A 15,361-nucleotide genomic window follows, 5' to 3' on the forward strand; every position below is an offset into this window, starting at 1 on the left:
TTATCCAAAACCCGCTCTAACGAGATTTTGGATCGTAAACAATTTTGGATCACTACATGAAGTACCCTTACTATATATCTGAAATAAAGACAGTACTTAATTTGTACGCGCGATATAATCGACTTCCATGTGCGACAAATCCCACGAATCATCGACCAACGGTGAAACGTTCCTAGAGGCCGGTGCATCACTGCTATTATCTTCTGAAATGAAAGTGAAGTCAACTTTAGTTGTATTCCTTAAATATTATGTGTATATGTATGCATATGTATATTTATATGCTCAAAGTTTCTGTGTCCGCGCACCAAATTTCCTTGCTAAATCTTTAAAAATACGGTATTGACTAGTATGGAAGATTTCTTTGTAATTGAAAAAGTAAAATTAACCACCCTACCCTAATCTATCCTTAATCCCTTAGCCCTTAACCCATAATATCTAAACCCTTAATGACCTAGGGAGCAATTTTATAAGAAAATCTTTCACGATTTGGATTCACATATTTTTATATCGATTTAAAAATTATGTAAAGGTGAATGTGAAAACGTAAAATCAAAATGATTACTTGTGCTCTTTTTGAAAATATGTATTAAATGGTATTATGTGTTTAGCCTTTTTAATTACAAATAAATCGTCCAACCTGATCAACACCGTATATTTTGGAGATATTTGGAGAAACAAAGCAGTTAGAGTTTCGGGTTGTAACTGTAGGAGAACTGTAGTAAACTTTGCCAACAATTTGAGATTATTTTTTTTTAATTCCCTGAAATTTGAAAGTATTCCAAGAATAGACCTTCATAAAGTATATTAAGAAAATTTGTATCTGACACACATTGTCGCACATTAATTTACAACACTTCTGTCACAATTTTTAATTATAGTTTACATTAATTTGTTTGGTCGTTATTTGCGATGGTTATTTAAGCAAGAATTTTTTTTTCCGATCACATCAATGATCGCTGGACCGATCGATACTAGCCGTTTGGTCATTGATCTGAGAACATAAAAACACGAAGAACAACACACTGCCATAGGATCAGCACAGGTTTCGATTTAAGCAAATATTTGGAAACGTTTTGCGAACAACCTTCCATGCTTCCGGTCGCATCGATACGCTTCGTAACCTGCGATGTTCTTTCGAACATTTTCGCATATTCGCATAAGAATTTAATCGTGTGAAGTACGGCGTATGTGTGCGTTAATTGCTTTGAGTGAGGTAGGGGTTTTGCGATTTCAGGTTTGAAGGTGCCATTTATTCCAATCCTGACCAGCTGCTGGTGAAACCACGTTCTACGGAAATTCCCAGTACCGCTTTCGTGAAACGGGCGCCAGGCGCAGTGTTTGTATTTTTGTATATTTTCTCTCTTCCATCCGATTAAAAATAGCACTGCTCAAAATCCCCACGCAATTAATTCCCCAAGGAGGGTCTCTGTAGTCAGCAGTACAGCACACGGTTGCACTTTCAACCTAACTGTTGTAAGCGTAACCATAGGGCAGTGTCAGATGAAATAGTTATTGTGAGAGTGTTTAGAATTATTTACACGAATTTGAAAACAGTGCTTAACGATTAACGAGCATTCGGTCATTATGCACGTGTCTTTATACAAGTGTAACAAGCGAGTGCTTCGTACGATTATCATGATGCATGTGGCATACCTCCTATTAATCGCGCAAATCGTATCAGCTGCGGCGGAAGAAAGTAAGTCATGCGTCTAATTTTGCAACGACTCTCATACGTTATGAATGTATACATTGATGATCTGGTACACTTTGCAGAGCCGAGTTCAGATGCGCCAGATTCACCTTACGAAACTCAAACTGCCCAATGTACGATCACTTCTGGTGATATTGAAGCTAGCGCACAAGCTTCCATTAGCAAAACTCTCGTAGGAGTATGCGGCACAGGTACGATCCCTATTTCATTCATCCAGTACATCTTATCTATCTACAGATTGTTCAAATTTGTAGATGAAATGTTGGAGGCTTTTCGAACCTTGGAGATTAAAATGCTTGAAGAGATGTACAACCTTCGTAAAATGATACGTGATCCTTATTTTAATCCTCCTCCGTTACGTCCATCCGTGTACAAATCGATAAAAAGAACTACAACAACATCGAACACATCTTCGAACACAGCATTACCGCAGGCCACTGTGGAAAAAGCACAAGGATCGGAAAACGGAGCTACTCCATCTTCCAGGAACAAGAATGAGTCATTATCAACACAATCGGCAACTGCACCATTCTCGCAGGTTGTCTTTCCTGATGAGAATTATGATGATGAAGATGAAGACGATAGTCGTGAAGCCTTAACCAGTGGAAAAAAAGAAAATAGTGGACTAATTAAATCGATGCCCGGATTGAACAACAATCACACTGGGTCACGCATATCGCTTGACGATACAAAGTTACCACCAGTTTCTTCACCGATCGACTTCAAACCTATCGACAAACCTACCGAGCAGAAGTTCCTCACGTAAGTGTTTTAGACGCTTATTATTATTTATTCAAGGGTTTAATGGAATACCGCATCTTAACAGTGGAGGACTTCGAGACTATGAAGTGTACCGCTTCAACAACACCGTCATATCTTCGGGCGACGCGAAAGTTTTTAAATATTTTTGGAAAATTGAAAATTTTATGAAGCGTGTTCGGGCCATCACTACTTTAAATGGAGCAACATTCTCTAGCCCAGTTTTTGTGATTTCGGGATTGAATCTTCGATTACACGCTAAAACGACTATGAAATCGAATGGCGAAGTACTGTATGTACAACTGGAGCAGCTATCAGCGTCCGATGATGCACTACGGAAAACACCTAACGTTATTCTAGCTTCCGGTGCCCTTTACGGACAGGTAGAAACGAAAAAATTTTTCCGTCATAAGATTATGATTCTCAACCAAGTAAGTAGCATCAATGTTTTAGATAAAAAAAACTACTGTTTAGTGCGTTCTTTGTAAGCATGATAATGCTTCTCGTTTTCTATTTTAGGATAAACCTTTCAGTGATTTGATCTCCACGGATCTTACCAACACTAACGCAAAATTTGAGGCTCCACTCTCAGCATTGACGGCAGAACCATATCTTAAGGACGATAAGCTGCTAATAAAAGTTATCATATTCCTTTAAACGTACGTACGGCAATTTAATCGAGTAAGTATTTTATGTTCTCGGATGTACTAAGGACGGCATAAATTAAGCAGGACTGTAAAGCATAAATTGCATAATATTGTTACATAATTATATTGAATTAACGGCGAGTATATTAGTCTGTTTATTTAACCAACAACACCAGAATAGTATATTAGAAATTAGACTGTCCACTATTTTGCAATTGTCTTGCGCCATCAATAATACGTTACGTTTTGTAGGTTGGCTAAACAGAGGGAATAAGCAAATCTTATGAAAACATGTGTCTACCACATTGTTTGTAATGCAACGCCATTATCTTTTTTCGATTTACAACTATTGTTTGGCTTTTGCTGAATTGCTGCCTTGTTGAATTACTTGCATTATACATAACTGAACTACCCATCCATTACCTATCACCCTATGTGACTGGCCAATATAATCAACTTATTTACAGTTTGCATCGCCCTCCTTTTGGCATGATATCCATGTAAGGTTGAGCTAAAGGATAGAGCGAGCGAGAAGATTTGAAGCTGGCTAAATCCGTCACTCTGATAAAGTCCTTAATCACTGTATTTTGTTCAGCCGTAGGTTCTGGCTCTACTTCCGCTGGTGATTCCTCGACATCTGGTGCAGTACCTCTGTCAGCAGTGGAAACTACGTGAATAGACAAAGTACTTCTGGATGGTGCGCCGATTAAAATATGTTCCTACAATGATGGACAAATGATAATAAAAATTTAGTTTAGTTTGTTACGGGGTAGATTAATTTTATACACAAATGATTTTATCTCACCTTATAATAATCGATGACTTGTTGCTTCGTCAAAGTTCGAAGTTTTTCAGCTTCTACTTGTGCACGATTAAAATGATACTGTCTCAAGGATATTTCATGAAGATATATATTGAATTGTGTGATCAGCCGTTTCGGCTTCTCCAGGAACAGTGCGATTAACGCTTCCTTGTGGTGGTTAAACTCACTGTCTGTCAAGTTTTCTAAATAATCCTATATTTTAAACGGTAGTTTTTTATCAGTAAGTGAATTCTTTAGTAGTTGAATTCATATACACAAACTTACCAGCATGTCGTTGAGGAAATTTTCGATACGTTCTTCTACATACGTAGGATGACGGAGTGACTGCACTATGATTCGTAGACCACATATCCCATTTGCTTTACGTGGTGCGCAGAACACGACATAACCCAGCTGTTCTTTAGTGCGCAACTGAGAGTAACACTTTTCGCTTAACAATTGCGATAAAATGTCGACGAATATCGAATGAGGCTCTTGCTGGCCGCATTGCAAGTATAGCTGGGTGCAGGAACTCTTATGAAACTCGTTGGTTGCCTCGAACAAGAAGCTTTCACCTGGTGAAACATAAAATCATTTTTATTTACATATTGCCAATTGGTACATTCGTTGAGAGAGCCACACGACACCTATAATTCTCTAGATAGTAGTATGGGATAAGCGTTTGTATGTGAAAGGCTTTTCAATATAAGCTATTATTTTTTACCTTTTCCGATCTTGTATTCACGCTTCGGGAGTAACTGCCTAGCCAGTAGCGGTACAACCGTGACATCGGTATACTTCATTTTGTCTTCTACCAATCGCGTCATTTGCAATGCTTTCTCCTTGTTTACGTTTCCATAAATAAAACATTCGACGTGCATTTGGGACAGTAGCTGCTCAATGAACATTTGAAGACGTTCTAAGGTAAGTACTGTGGGAAAGAATTGCAATAAGAATAAATATTCTGGGACGTTAAGTTACCGCTCCTCGATCACGCTATACGCACACAGGGTTGAATCCAAAAGCTCTTGTCTTGTCCATGCCTGTTCTGTCAGGAGCAATGCTAGGTAATAGATGGCATGCTGATTAGGCTGTTCTGTTTGATAGTTTTTGAGGCTTCGGACATATTGTTCTTTCAATATATCGAATCTGCGACGATCAATTTTAAAGTTGAACATACTATCCAATACCTTTTCAAGCAATATTACTTGCTTGTGACTGTAGCCACCAATAGAAAGCTGCAAAAATGAATTAAAACAGAAATCTATAACCTGTTATATTGATGCTAATCTCGCAAACACTTACGCTAATACCAGAAGTTGTATTGCTAACTCCAAACCCTAATCCTGCCAAATCTGCTTCGAATAAAAATTCATTTAGTTGATCTTTGAGCAGCTGTACAAATAGACGAGTCAGGTTGCAGTTCAAAGGGTTGGAGTACACGATCGGGCTGTTGAAATCGAAAGTCATCAAAGCCTTTGGTTTCAGGAACTCTACATCTTGTTTAAACCATGTCCGGATCATAGGCGTATCTTGTATTACAGTTGGAAAGTTATCTATTCCACTGTCAAGGGGCAGTAATTCAAAATCAGTCGGAATAAATGGATTGGGCTCGGGCAAATTGAGATTGTCGTTTAAATCTGGCGAAGACCAATACTGAAAAAAATGTTTTCGTTAACACAATACTGTTTAATTTCGACCACATTAACCACACTACTTACTTCCAGTATTGAAGGTTCGATTTTGTACACACCGTACTTTGTACCGTACCAACGTTCTTCAGCGTTTGCCAATGGTTCGCATTTTTTACCCACAATAATGAGTCGTGCTTTGTCGGGAGTCAGCTTACTAATTAGATCTTCCACAAGATCAGGCCGCCATTCGGTAATTAAAAAGTGCGCCACTAACACATCTTCCAACGGAAATAAATGCATTGAGCTGGCCACTTTCGTTACTAACGAGCTGGGATATTCTTTGTCCTTGAACCGAAACAACATCTCGCACAGGTTGCAATACTCTTCAAATATCCATTTTTGAGGCTTTTTTATACGTAACATATTGATGTACTGGAAAATGAGCTTTGCCGTGTCATCGATATGCTTAAATCCATCTTCCGTTAAGTCGACCATCACATCTAAACTACCAAATCCTCTGCCCAGACTGCAGTAGCCACTACTTAACTTGTTGCACCAGCCGCGAGCTTTCAACTCCGATAAAATGCTTCCTTTCCCTTCATGCCCAATCAGATGGCTCACGTAATTTTCCGGACCAGCTTTGTAGTACTGTTCTAGATCTTCCATCTGAAAGGATATAGTCAACGATCTGATATCTTTTACGGGTACTATATAAGTTTTCGTACTAAGTTGCTCGTTGCCGTACGGCATATCTGGCCATGAAGGAGCAACTACTTGTTTGTTTTCAATTGGGTCGAATATTTTTACCACCATAGCTTCCAGTTCATCTAAGCTTTCTTGCCCGAACACAGCTAGGCTCATGATGTTTGATGAGTACCACGTATTGCAAAACTTTATCAGTTCATTACGTACGTTAATGTTGTTCTGTTTCGGACTTTCCGAAAGCGTTTCCTTATTACCCGTACCAAAACGACTGTAGGCGTGTGAGGGTTTGCAAAGGGACTTGGTCACCTGCTTGATTCGCCACATGTCTTGTGACACATTTTTCTCATGCTCCGAATTTACTGCATTAATTTCTCGCTCTGTTACTTCCTCGTTGAACAGCGGAGCAATAAAGAATTGCGAAAACCGATCCAGTGCATCCTCTAACTTGCTGGGAATAACATCGAAATAGTATTTCGTTATGTCGGAACATGTGGCGGCATTCGAACTTCCACCATGGGCTTTCAAAAAGGTTGTGTATTCGTCTTCTTTGGGATATTTCGCTGTACCGAGAAACAGCATATGTTCGCACAGATGTGCCAAGCCCAGTATTTCCGTAGGATCACTAAGATGGCCTACCGCGACGGAAAGAGCGGCGGCAGATCGGTCCGTAGTAGGATCGGATATTAAGATGACTTTCATTCCATTAGACAGCTTTAAACCGCGATAGTCACGATTGTCCTGGATCGATTTAGTGATGGTATTGATACGCTCGATTGACGCATTTGCAGTAGATTGAGGAAGAGACATCGATGAATTCGACAATTGAGCTTTGCTCGTTAGTTCGGTTGCCATATTATCGATCGCTTTCGCGTTCCTGTAGCTTACTGATCGGTTATTATGCACTGCTCTTATAGTAAAATTTGTGCTGTAAAACAGTGATTTCCTGTAAAAAAGTAAAAGATAAGGGTTGATGACAAAATCGATACGATATATGTGTGGCAGTATGGATTACCTTAGTTGGATGTTGCACAGCCTATTGACATTTCGGACTATTGATCCGTTAATAATATAAGTACTACGTAATACCACCTGAGCTAACATTAACACTTAGTTAAGCTTAATTTTCGAGATCTATGCTCAAGATTTATGTTGTCAACAATAGCAAACGAACGAAATCTGTACAGATGACACTACAGGGAGCAGTGCCAGAACGGCATACAGCTGGTCGAATAGCGTTTGTACGTCACATTAAGGTTTTTTTTCCAAAGGCAAATATTGCGTGAGGAAAATGATAACTTCTGAAATTTAGATTAAAGATGTGTGAAGATAAAATGATTGAAATTAAAAAGAGGTTTTAAAATACGTACCAAAGATATATCTGTACTAAAACAAACAAAAAATTAAAAAAAATGTATTGTGGTCGATGGAAGGTTGCTAACCCACTGTGCGTTAGTTTAGATTATTTGGTAAATGTCATGTCGAGCTCAATGCCATGTTTTTAGATGCATTTCATGTATGACAACACTGGCACGTAAACAAACCACCAGAACTATTTGTAGCTGCAAAAGCTGTAAAAATTTTCGCGTAAAAAACATAAAATTTGGTCAAAATGGGCAAAGGAAAAGCGGAAGTTGGTACGCCAAAGTATTTGGCAAATAAAATGAAGGCCAAGGGATTGCAAAAGCTTCGTTGGTATTGTCAAATGTGTGAAAAACAGTGTCGCGATGAAAACGGGTTCAAGTGCCACACCATGAGCGAATCGCATCAGCGCCAGATATTACTATTTGCGGACAATGCTGGCCGTTTTATAGACGGATTTTCTTCAGAGTTCTTAACAGGATACCTTCAAATATTGCGGCGTCAATTTGGAACAAAGCGCGTTGCCGCCAACAAGGTGTACCAAGAATACATTGCAGATCGTCACCATCTTCATATGAACGCTACCAAATGGCATTCGCTGTCCGACTTCGTGAAGTATCTGGGCCGAAATGGTCACTGTGTCGTGGATGAAACGGATAAAGGATGGTTCATCACCTACATTGACCGCGATCCAGAGACATTAGCTATGCAGGAAAAGGTGGCGAAGAAGCAAAAAATGGACAAAGATGATGCGGAACGGCTGGCGGAGTTCATTGAAGAGCAGGTTCGTCGTGGGAAAAATGAGGAAGAACCTAGCAGCTCAGGTTACTCTGAACTGAAACGTGAAAATGAGGAGGAAACTATAAAAATTGACTTAAAACTAACGGGTAAACTTCATCAACAAGCTACTCCGTCAGTGGCAATCAAACGTCCTTTCGATTTGTTGGACGATTCGAAAAAGGAGAAAAAAATAAAACCTTCACTTAGCAGTGGAGAGACGAAAAAGCTATCTGCGCTGGATGAGCTTATCAAAGAGGAGGAACAGAAAAAGGAAAAAAATAACCGTAAGGACTATTGGTTGGCCGAGGGAATCGTAGTAAAACTGATAACCCGTTCCTTGGGCGAGAAATATTACAAAGAGAAAGGTGTCGTAGTGGAGGTGTTTGAAAAGTATCGTGCAAAAGTTAAACTGCTCGAAACGGGAGAAAAATTGAAGGTAGATCAAGCCCATTTGGAAACCGTTATACCTGCTGTTGGGAAACAAATTTTAGTTTTGAACGGAGGCTATCGTGGTTGTACAGCTGCGTTGAAAGCCATCAATACGGAACGGTACAGCGTAACAATTGAAATAGCCTCTGGACCATTGAAAGGACGGTTAGTAAGCAACGTTGCTTACGAAGATATAAGTAAACTATTTGTTTGAAATCCAGACAAACCTTATAGGTGTTATATACATAATAAATCTGAGAAACACAACAGAGTACACCTGGGATAAGGTGACCTTTCACTGATGGAGAAGCAAATGTCTTCAAGCAAATGAGAATTGTACACTAGATTAAGCTACCTTTAGTTCTAAACAATAAGAACTGGCCGTTCTTTTTGAATAAAAAAAGTCTCAGAATCACTGTCAGACGTTCTGAATGATTCGTCTGTCTGAAATAATGATACAGCTCGTGAAATATTACATTCGTTAAGTAATTAAAGGCAAACTCTACCTTCTAGCAATATACCTCAATTATTAACTAAAAGATGGATTGTTGCACTTTGTTAAGTTCACTTGGAGTCTGTAAATGCGCTTGTAAAATATCGTTCCTATTGATTATTCAAATTTTATGCCGCTAACGAATTATCACAAACACTTACCATAATTCTATTAATAGGAGTACTTTAACGTAGCAATTAACAATGGGTATGAAAGTAAACGCCATAGAGTATTAATTGGGGCATTTACATGATATATTCACATTCATATTAATATTTACATGAAACTATTTTTCATCAAATCAATTTTCTGCAATACCGAGCTTAGACACCCCTGAAATGTCAGCAAACCGTTGCAGCGCCAAAATAAACGTCAGTTCGTGTAAAATCGAAAACAATCCAAACAGTTTATTCAGAAACGAATAAACAAATTGTTAGTTATGGCAACCTCACCGCCGAGAAGAACTTTACGAAGTTCGAATCGATTATCCTTATCTTTGACTCGTAAGAGAGGGAAAACGAAACAAAACTGTTCTCAAACTGTGTCGAATGCATCACAATCGAGTGAAACTTTGCCGAAATGTGTGGAAATCCCTGATATATCTATTGCAAATCAGGAAGTATCAGTCACGGAGCAACAAACAAGTGGTTTGATTTCAGAACCGGTTGGCCAAGAGAATGCTGCGAGTACCTGCACAAAATCTGTTAGGAATGATATGTGTTTGCCGGAAACTATCATTATACTAAGTGACGATGAAAATAATAGCGAAACCCCATCGAAGAGATCGATTCGGGAGTACTTTACTCCATCGAAACATGCAAGCAATAGTTCAGAAACGTCGATGAATTGGACCACTGGAGGCAAACGCAGCAAAACTGGTATGGTGCCGTATAGATGGTACTAATGATTAAATGATTAATGTCATTAATTTGTTTATGATTTGGTAATGACTTGTTTTTAGTTAACTCATCGGTGAAAAAGAATGGCTCACAAACGGTTCACGGAAAAGAAATCGGCAAAGTACGTCGTAAGATATGTCCCAGCACGAACATCAAGATGTTAACAAAGAAATACTTCGACAACTCGCAAAAACGAATAACTAACTTTTTCGACAAAGAGGATGATCCGGAACGTGTTGGATATTGTCGAGTACTGAAAGAATCGGTAATGCCAGCGATCATCACAGGTGACATGGATGTGGAAAAAATGCTGAATGTAACAGTAGATGAAAGTACAGAAAGGTTGAGCTTTTCGCAACACGCTTCACCTTTCACTATTCCGGAAACAGCTTCCGAGATGAGCACATCCCAAATTATGGAAAGAATCGAACGAGTGCAAAGTGAATGTTACGATCCTGTACGCGAAGACTGGAACATGGAACGGGTAGCATTTCCTGTTGAAGTACCAACATTGAACAACAATGAAGAAATTCTGGATACCAGGCTGCATAAGACTGAACCAATCGAGCGTGCGAGCGGCATATTCCAAACACCAAAAAACAAAGTAACACCCGCACCAAAAGCATCCCGCAGCAAAGATGCGATTGGCGGCAGAAGCAAAAGTGGCAAAAAGATCATTTGTCCATCGTACAAAATCATTGCTGGAACCAATTTTGCTGTTGATGCGTTTCGTTACGGTGATATCGAGGGTGTTACGCACTACTTCCTAACGCATTTTCATGCAGATCATTACATTGGATTGAAGAGAACATTTTCGAAGCCTTTAATAATGTCTTCCATAACGGCTAGGCTTGTAAAGACATTTATAAATGTGAGCGAAGAATTTTACCGCGTGATAGATCTGCATCAGAGTATCATCGTTGATGGTGTCGAAATAATAGCACTGGATGCTAATCAGTAAGTAATCGAATGAAATTATCAAAAATCCGTCGATTAATTGTTTTCTACATTCTTTAGCTGCCCTGGTGGTATAATGTTTTTGTTTCGCTTGCCAAATGGAAGCAATATGCTACATACGGGAGATTTCCGAGCATCTCCCGAAATGGAAGAGTATCCAGAGTTTTGGAATTTCCCGATCGATTGCATCTACCTAGATACTACGTACCTTTCGTCAAAGTACGCTTTTAAGTCACAGTGGGAAAGCGTTGCGGATGCCCGAGAAGCTATAACTGCATTCCTAAAGAAACATATCGGAGAAAAGGTGTTAATCGTCTGTGGAAGCTATCTGATAGGCAAGGAGAAGGTTTGGCTCGAGTTAGCTATGACAACTAGAATGAAAGTGTGGACGGAACCAAATCGATGTAAAGCGCTAAAAGCGATAGCAGATCCCCAATATCTGTCAGTGCTTGTGGCAGATCCACTGAAAGCAGATATACACGTGCTGGCCATGAAAAAACTGTCGTACGATGTAAGTATGATGATTTCATAAAACAATTTTTTAGCAGTATTTCATGGATTACATTATTTTCACAGGAATTGAACGAATATATGAATCAGTTTCATGACCGATACGATTGTGTAATTGCAATACGGCCTAGTGGGTGGGAGAAAAACAGCAAACCACAGTACCGAGGGCGGATCAACATCGTGGGAATAGAATATTCGGAACATTCGAGTTTTGATGAGTTGAAACGCTTCGTTCAATTTATAAGACCGCGTGAAGTGATCAGCACGGTGCCATATGGAAATTCCAACCAAAATCGAACACCAATAGTGCCTACCTCTTGGTACCAGGGAGATATTCGCCCACAAAGGAAAGCTTTGCAGCTATCCATAACTAGCTTTATCACACCCGTGAAAGGAGTTGATGTAATTATGCCAAATGTAGCATCCTCCAGCTCACAGAACTGTTCCTTATCACTGCGGACCAAACTAGAAAAGAATGTTAACACCGAGAGAAGTACGACCGACGTAGAAGTAATTGATGTTAAAGATAGTGAAGATGAGGAAGATTTGAAATCAGTTCAAAAATCAGAAAACGGAGAACTAAGCTACGACAGTGATTGGTTACCATAGCTCCTGCTCTAGTAATAAATTGATGTTGAGGATTCTGTAAAGGAACCTGTGTGTGGAATAATAAGGCGAACGTAAGCGATCTTATAACATGTATTTAAATGTATGTAGTTATCCGCTAGTCATTTTTGGAACGGTAGAAAATATGCAAATCATTTTTCATTAACCTTCGAACCTTCAAATTCGTGGCTGTGCTGCTCTTTACATCATTATACATGTGACTGAATCCAATTAAATGTTAGTAACGACATGTGACAATAATAGATAGGAAGTGTTGTTCGGCGGGGTTTTAGTTCGCCCACGCGCAGGAAATGGCCCTTTAAACGTAGCCTCTACGGATGGGGAAGCGAACACGAACGCTACGCTCGTTCTTGTCTCCCAAGTCGAAATGACAACCTTTTCGCTAGTTTGTTCTTCACGATCGGGAACCTTTGCTGTAAGAGGTGTTCATATTGGTTGATAGGGTTGATCTGAGTTTTGGTTCGCATTTCGAGCCGTCTCGTGGTTAAAAGCAACCCGGAAATTGTTACGTTTAGATTTGATATTCTTGAGCTCTGAATTGCTAGAGGTTTATTTCAATCGCGAGCGTTCTATGTTTATTTAACAAAGTTGCTTAAATTTAACGGTTGCTTACATTTACATTTACAATATTGTTTCTTGAAATTATTATTGTTTTAGTTTCTGAACGTGAAACATTGACCTACTTTACGAACAGCGTTTTACGAACGAATTGGGCGCGTTGGGCGCATATGAACTTGCGTCGTAACGGCACAACGAACAAACAAACAAATTTGTTTCCCCATGTAGAGCACTGTCACTTACTCGGGCGCTTCAGCGCTTTCGTAGCGGTGAACGCTTTAGCATTTCTGTAGTGGCAAATGCATATTTTCTTTATTTAATGAGAGTAGACTCCGTCTTTCTAGCTACCCGCTTATGCGTGCGTTGTGTACGCAACAGGAATTATAAAATTTTGAATTGCATTTCCCTTGTTAGAAAAGGTGCATACACGTAATTCCTTTCTCGTTATTTATTTTTTAAAGAATCTTGCTAGCTGCTTGCAAATAACTCGAAATTTATTTACCAAAAGCTAACATAACAATAGCAGCATAAATAATAGCATAACAATTGATCGAAAAAAATAATTGTAACTGATAATCTTTTTGGAAAAGACGTCGTTAGGATTATTACGAAGCTATAGGAGCGTTTTCATGAATTCTTCGAAGTGCTACATTTCGACGGGGGATGTGCCATAAACATATAGGACTTTGAAAGATTACTGACTGTTATCAACACATGCAGCGTAAATATAATGCTTTGGACTGTTAAACCATTTCTTTCTGCTTCTGAACTTCTATTTTACCACCTAACAAAGTGAATAGTGATATAAATTGGTCAATAGTGATTAGTGATTGATCAAGTTTGAGCGCTTATATCAAATGAGTGTTTTAAAAATAAGTCTTTCAATTGATATAATATTTTGATATAATATATATGAATGTTTGGATCGAAGGCAATGAAAGCAGCTGTAAAATACGCAAAATTTGATCAACTTTATAGTTAAGTAATTTTGCAAGCTTGATTGACAGTTCAGTGACAGTGAGTGAAATGAACTGAATAATGTGAAATGAGTCTATGTTAGTTGGTATAACGTTTTTATGTTTCCAATGCCGTACGATCCAGAGTTCGAAAAGGCAAATGATTAGTTCTTTATTTCGCCACAGTTCACTCGCTCACTCACTCACATTCTATGCGCTTGAATAACGAACCAAGTTGCTGATGCTGTTGGTTCATTGTTCCTTCCAGTGCAGCGGGCGTCATCATCACGGTTCATGCTCGTTATTATGAATCCTCATTATGATTATCTCAAATCCCTTGCGAGGGAGTGCAGTGCGGACAGAGAAATTGTCTCGTGAATGTGTATTGCCAGCGTTGATGAGATCCTTCGTCTTTGGGTTGACGTGCAAAACAACTTACTTTCTTACTACTTCTGCCCATCGACCAATTCAATGTTCATGTTGGTTGATTTGGTAGGTTTTTTTTTGGTTTGAGGTACTTCGCTGAATACTTGCATTCACGTGCACGCACACGCTGAAATATTCTTACTAGTAGAAAGTGATGAAGATCGCCTGTGGGAAAAAGGATGAAGCTCTTGAACGTGCACAAACACACATTCGCGGATAATCTCGGTTCCAAGCGAGCCCCTTCTCCATTTTGGTTTTAGCTTGAAAGTGCAAATTTTTTGCTCCATTATATCCTGCTAGATACGTCCGTTCCTTTGCTGCCTCACCGGTTGGTTGTTTTCCGTCTGATGCGTTGGGAGAGCGTCAATTTGGTCCGCATCTATCCGTCCATCACGATGATCGTCAGTCTCAACATTATGCTGGACTCGATTGTTGATGGAACGGGTATTCTTTTCTTGACGTCTGAATTCCTGTCGTACCGCATTAAATTACGTACGAGCGTTGCAAGCAATATGGAAGGAAAAGAGCAAATTTTCTTGATAGTGTCTGTCTTTGTCTACTGTCGGTTTTTGTTTTGTCGCAGCTAAAGTATAATATGAAATACCACCCCGCGTTTTGCATGTCTGCAGGTAAGTCATCATCTTCGTTAGCTGCTCCTACTGAAGCGTCGCTTTGTTCGTTTTTATTTAAAATTGTTTAAGCTGTGTGCTTAAATGGTCAACCCAATGGTCAACATTGGTTTTAGTTGATTTACAAATCAGAGAATTTATAAAATTCAGTTTGTTAGGCTGGGACGACCTGGTCGTCTTTAATGGAAGTTGGTTTAGTTTATTTAGTTTCTTATTATAAGATTATATATAATATTTAATTAATAATACTCAATTAATAATATTTCATAAGAGTCCAATTCATTTCAATTGATAAATTTTTGAGTATAAAGCTAAATTATTTATCTTGAGTTGAGGGTTTTATAATAAAACTAAGGCTAGGTTTCTTCCATATAATGATGGGTTTAAACTCTTTAATGAGAACGAGATCGTTGGTGTTGTGTTGAGGTGTTGTTTTAATCTTTTCAGACCGGCCGCATGTAGTATGTGGATTACAACATG

General features: G+C 39.0%; 4 protein-coding genes across 4 annotated transcripts; 3 read left to right on the forward strand and 1 right to left on the reverse strand.

Moving 5' to 3' along the window:
- Nucleotides 1–1,584: 1,584 nt before the first annotated feature.
- On the forward strand, nt 1,585–3,889 carry LOC128306686 (uncharacterized). The gene is made up of 6 exons (XM_053044273.1): nt 1,585–1,696; nt 1,774–1,902; nt 1,966–2,473; nt 2,538–2,901; nt 2,990–3,151; nt 3,713–3,889. The coding sequence occupies exons 1-5, from the start codon at nt 1,585–1,587 to the stop codon at nt 3,125–3,127; spliced, it is 1,251 nt and encodes a 416-aa protein (XP_052900233.1). The 3' UTR covers nt 3,128–3,151; nt 3,713–3,889.
- Nucleotides 3,012–7,391, reverse strand: LOC128306677 (insulin-degrading enzyme). The gene is made up of 8 exons (XM_053044262.1): nt 7,271–7,391; nt 5,641–7,201; nt 5,225–5,575; nt 4,926–5,157; nt 4,644–4,850; nt 4,205–4,494; nt 3,923–4,132; nt 3,012–3,836 (listed from the first exon to the last, which is right to left on the reverse strand). The coding sequence occupies exons 1-8, from the start codon at nt 7,357–7,359 to the stop codon at nt 3,579–3,581; spliced, it is 3,198 nt and encodes a 1,065-aa protein (XP_052900222.1). The 5' UTR covers nt 7,360–7,391; the 3' UTR covers nt 3,012–3,578.
- Nucleotides 7,392–7,795: 404 nt separating this feature from the next.
- Nucleotides 7,796–9,237, forward strand: LOC128297394 (DNA/RNA-binding protein KIN17). The gene has a single exon (XM_053033024.1). It carries the CDS (start codon nt 7,868–7,870, stop codon nt 9,038–9,040), a length of 1,173 nt encoding a protein of 390 aa, XP_052888984.1. The 5' UTR covers nt 7,796–7,867; the 3' UTR covers nt 9,041–9,237.
- Nucleotides 9,238–9,758: 521 nt separating this feature from the next.
- LOC128297341 (DNA cross-link repair 1 protein-like) lies at nt 9,759–13,541 on the forward strand. Its single transcript, XM_053032966.1, has 4 exons — nt 9,759–10,197; nt 10,281–11,175; nt 11,236–11,686; nt 11,752–13,541. Exons 1-4 carry the CDS (start codon nt 9,759–9,761, stop codon nt 12,292–12,294), a joined length of 2,328 nt encoding a protein of 775 aa, XP_052888926.1. The 3' UTR covers nt 12,295–13,541.
- Nucleotides 13,542–15,361: the final 1,820 nt, after the last annotated feature.

The sequence above is a fragment of the Anopheles moucheti genome, chromosome 2 (assembly GCF_943734755.1).
Source record: "Anopheles moucheti chromosome 2, idAnoMoucSN_F20_07, whole genome shotgun sequence".
NCBI lineage: Eukaryota > Metazoa > Arthropoda > Insecta > Diptera > Culicidae > Anopheles > Anopheles moucheti.

What these genes read in the sequence shown, in the direction of transcription:
- LOC128306686 (XM_053044273.1), top strand. Translation starts at nt 1,585, where the DNA reads ATGCACGTGTCTTTATACAAGTGTAACAAGCGAGTGCTTCGTACGATT. An exon ending in ATCAGCTGCGGCGGAAGAAA is followed by an intron (nt 1,697 to 1,773) that starts GTAAGTCATGCG and finishes TACACTTTGCAG; the next exon opens with AGCCGAGTTCAGATGCGCCA. An exon ending in ACCGAGCAGAAGTTCCTCAC is followed by an intron (nt 2,474 to 2,537) that starts GTAAGTGTTTTA and finishes GCATCTTAACAG; the next exon opens with TGGAGGACTTCGAGACTATG.
- LOC128306677 (XM_053044262.1), bottom strand. Translation starts at nt 7,359, where the DNA reads ATGTTAGCTCAGGTGGTATTACGTAGTACTTATATTATTAACGGATCA. An exon ending in ATACAACTTCTGGTATTAGC is followed by an intron (nt 5,158 to 5,224) that starts GTAAGTGTTTGC and finishes TCATTTTTGCAG; the next exon opens with CTTTCTATTGGTGGCTACAG. An exon ending in TGAATACAAGATCGGAAAAG is followed by an intron (nt 4,495 to 4,643) that starts GTAAAAAATAAT and finishes ATGTTTCACCAG; the next exon opens with GTGAAAGCTTCTTGTTCGAG.
- LOC128297394 (XM_053033024.1), top strand. Translation starts at nt 7,868, where the DNA reads ATGGGCAAAGGAAAAGCGGAAGTTGGTACGCCAAAGTATTTGGCAAAT.
- LOC128297341 (XM_053032966.1), top strand. Translation starts at nt 9,759, where the DNA reads ATGGCAACCTCACCGCCGAGAAGAACTTTACGAAGTTCGAATCGATTA. An exon ending in ATAGCACTGGATGCTAATCA is followed by an intron (nt 11,176 to 11,235) that starts GTAAGTAATCGA and finishes TACATTCTTTAG; the next exon opens with CTGCCCTGGTGGTATAATGT. An exon ending in TGAAAAAACTGTCGTACGAT is followed by an intron (nt 11,687 to 11,751) that starts GTAAGTATGATG and finishes TTATTTTCACAG; the next exon opens with GAATTGAACGAATATATGAA.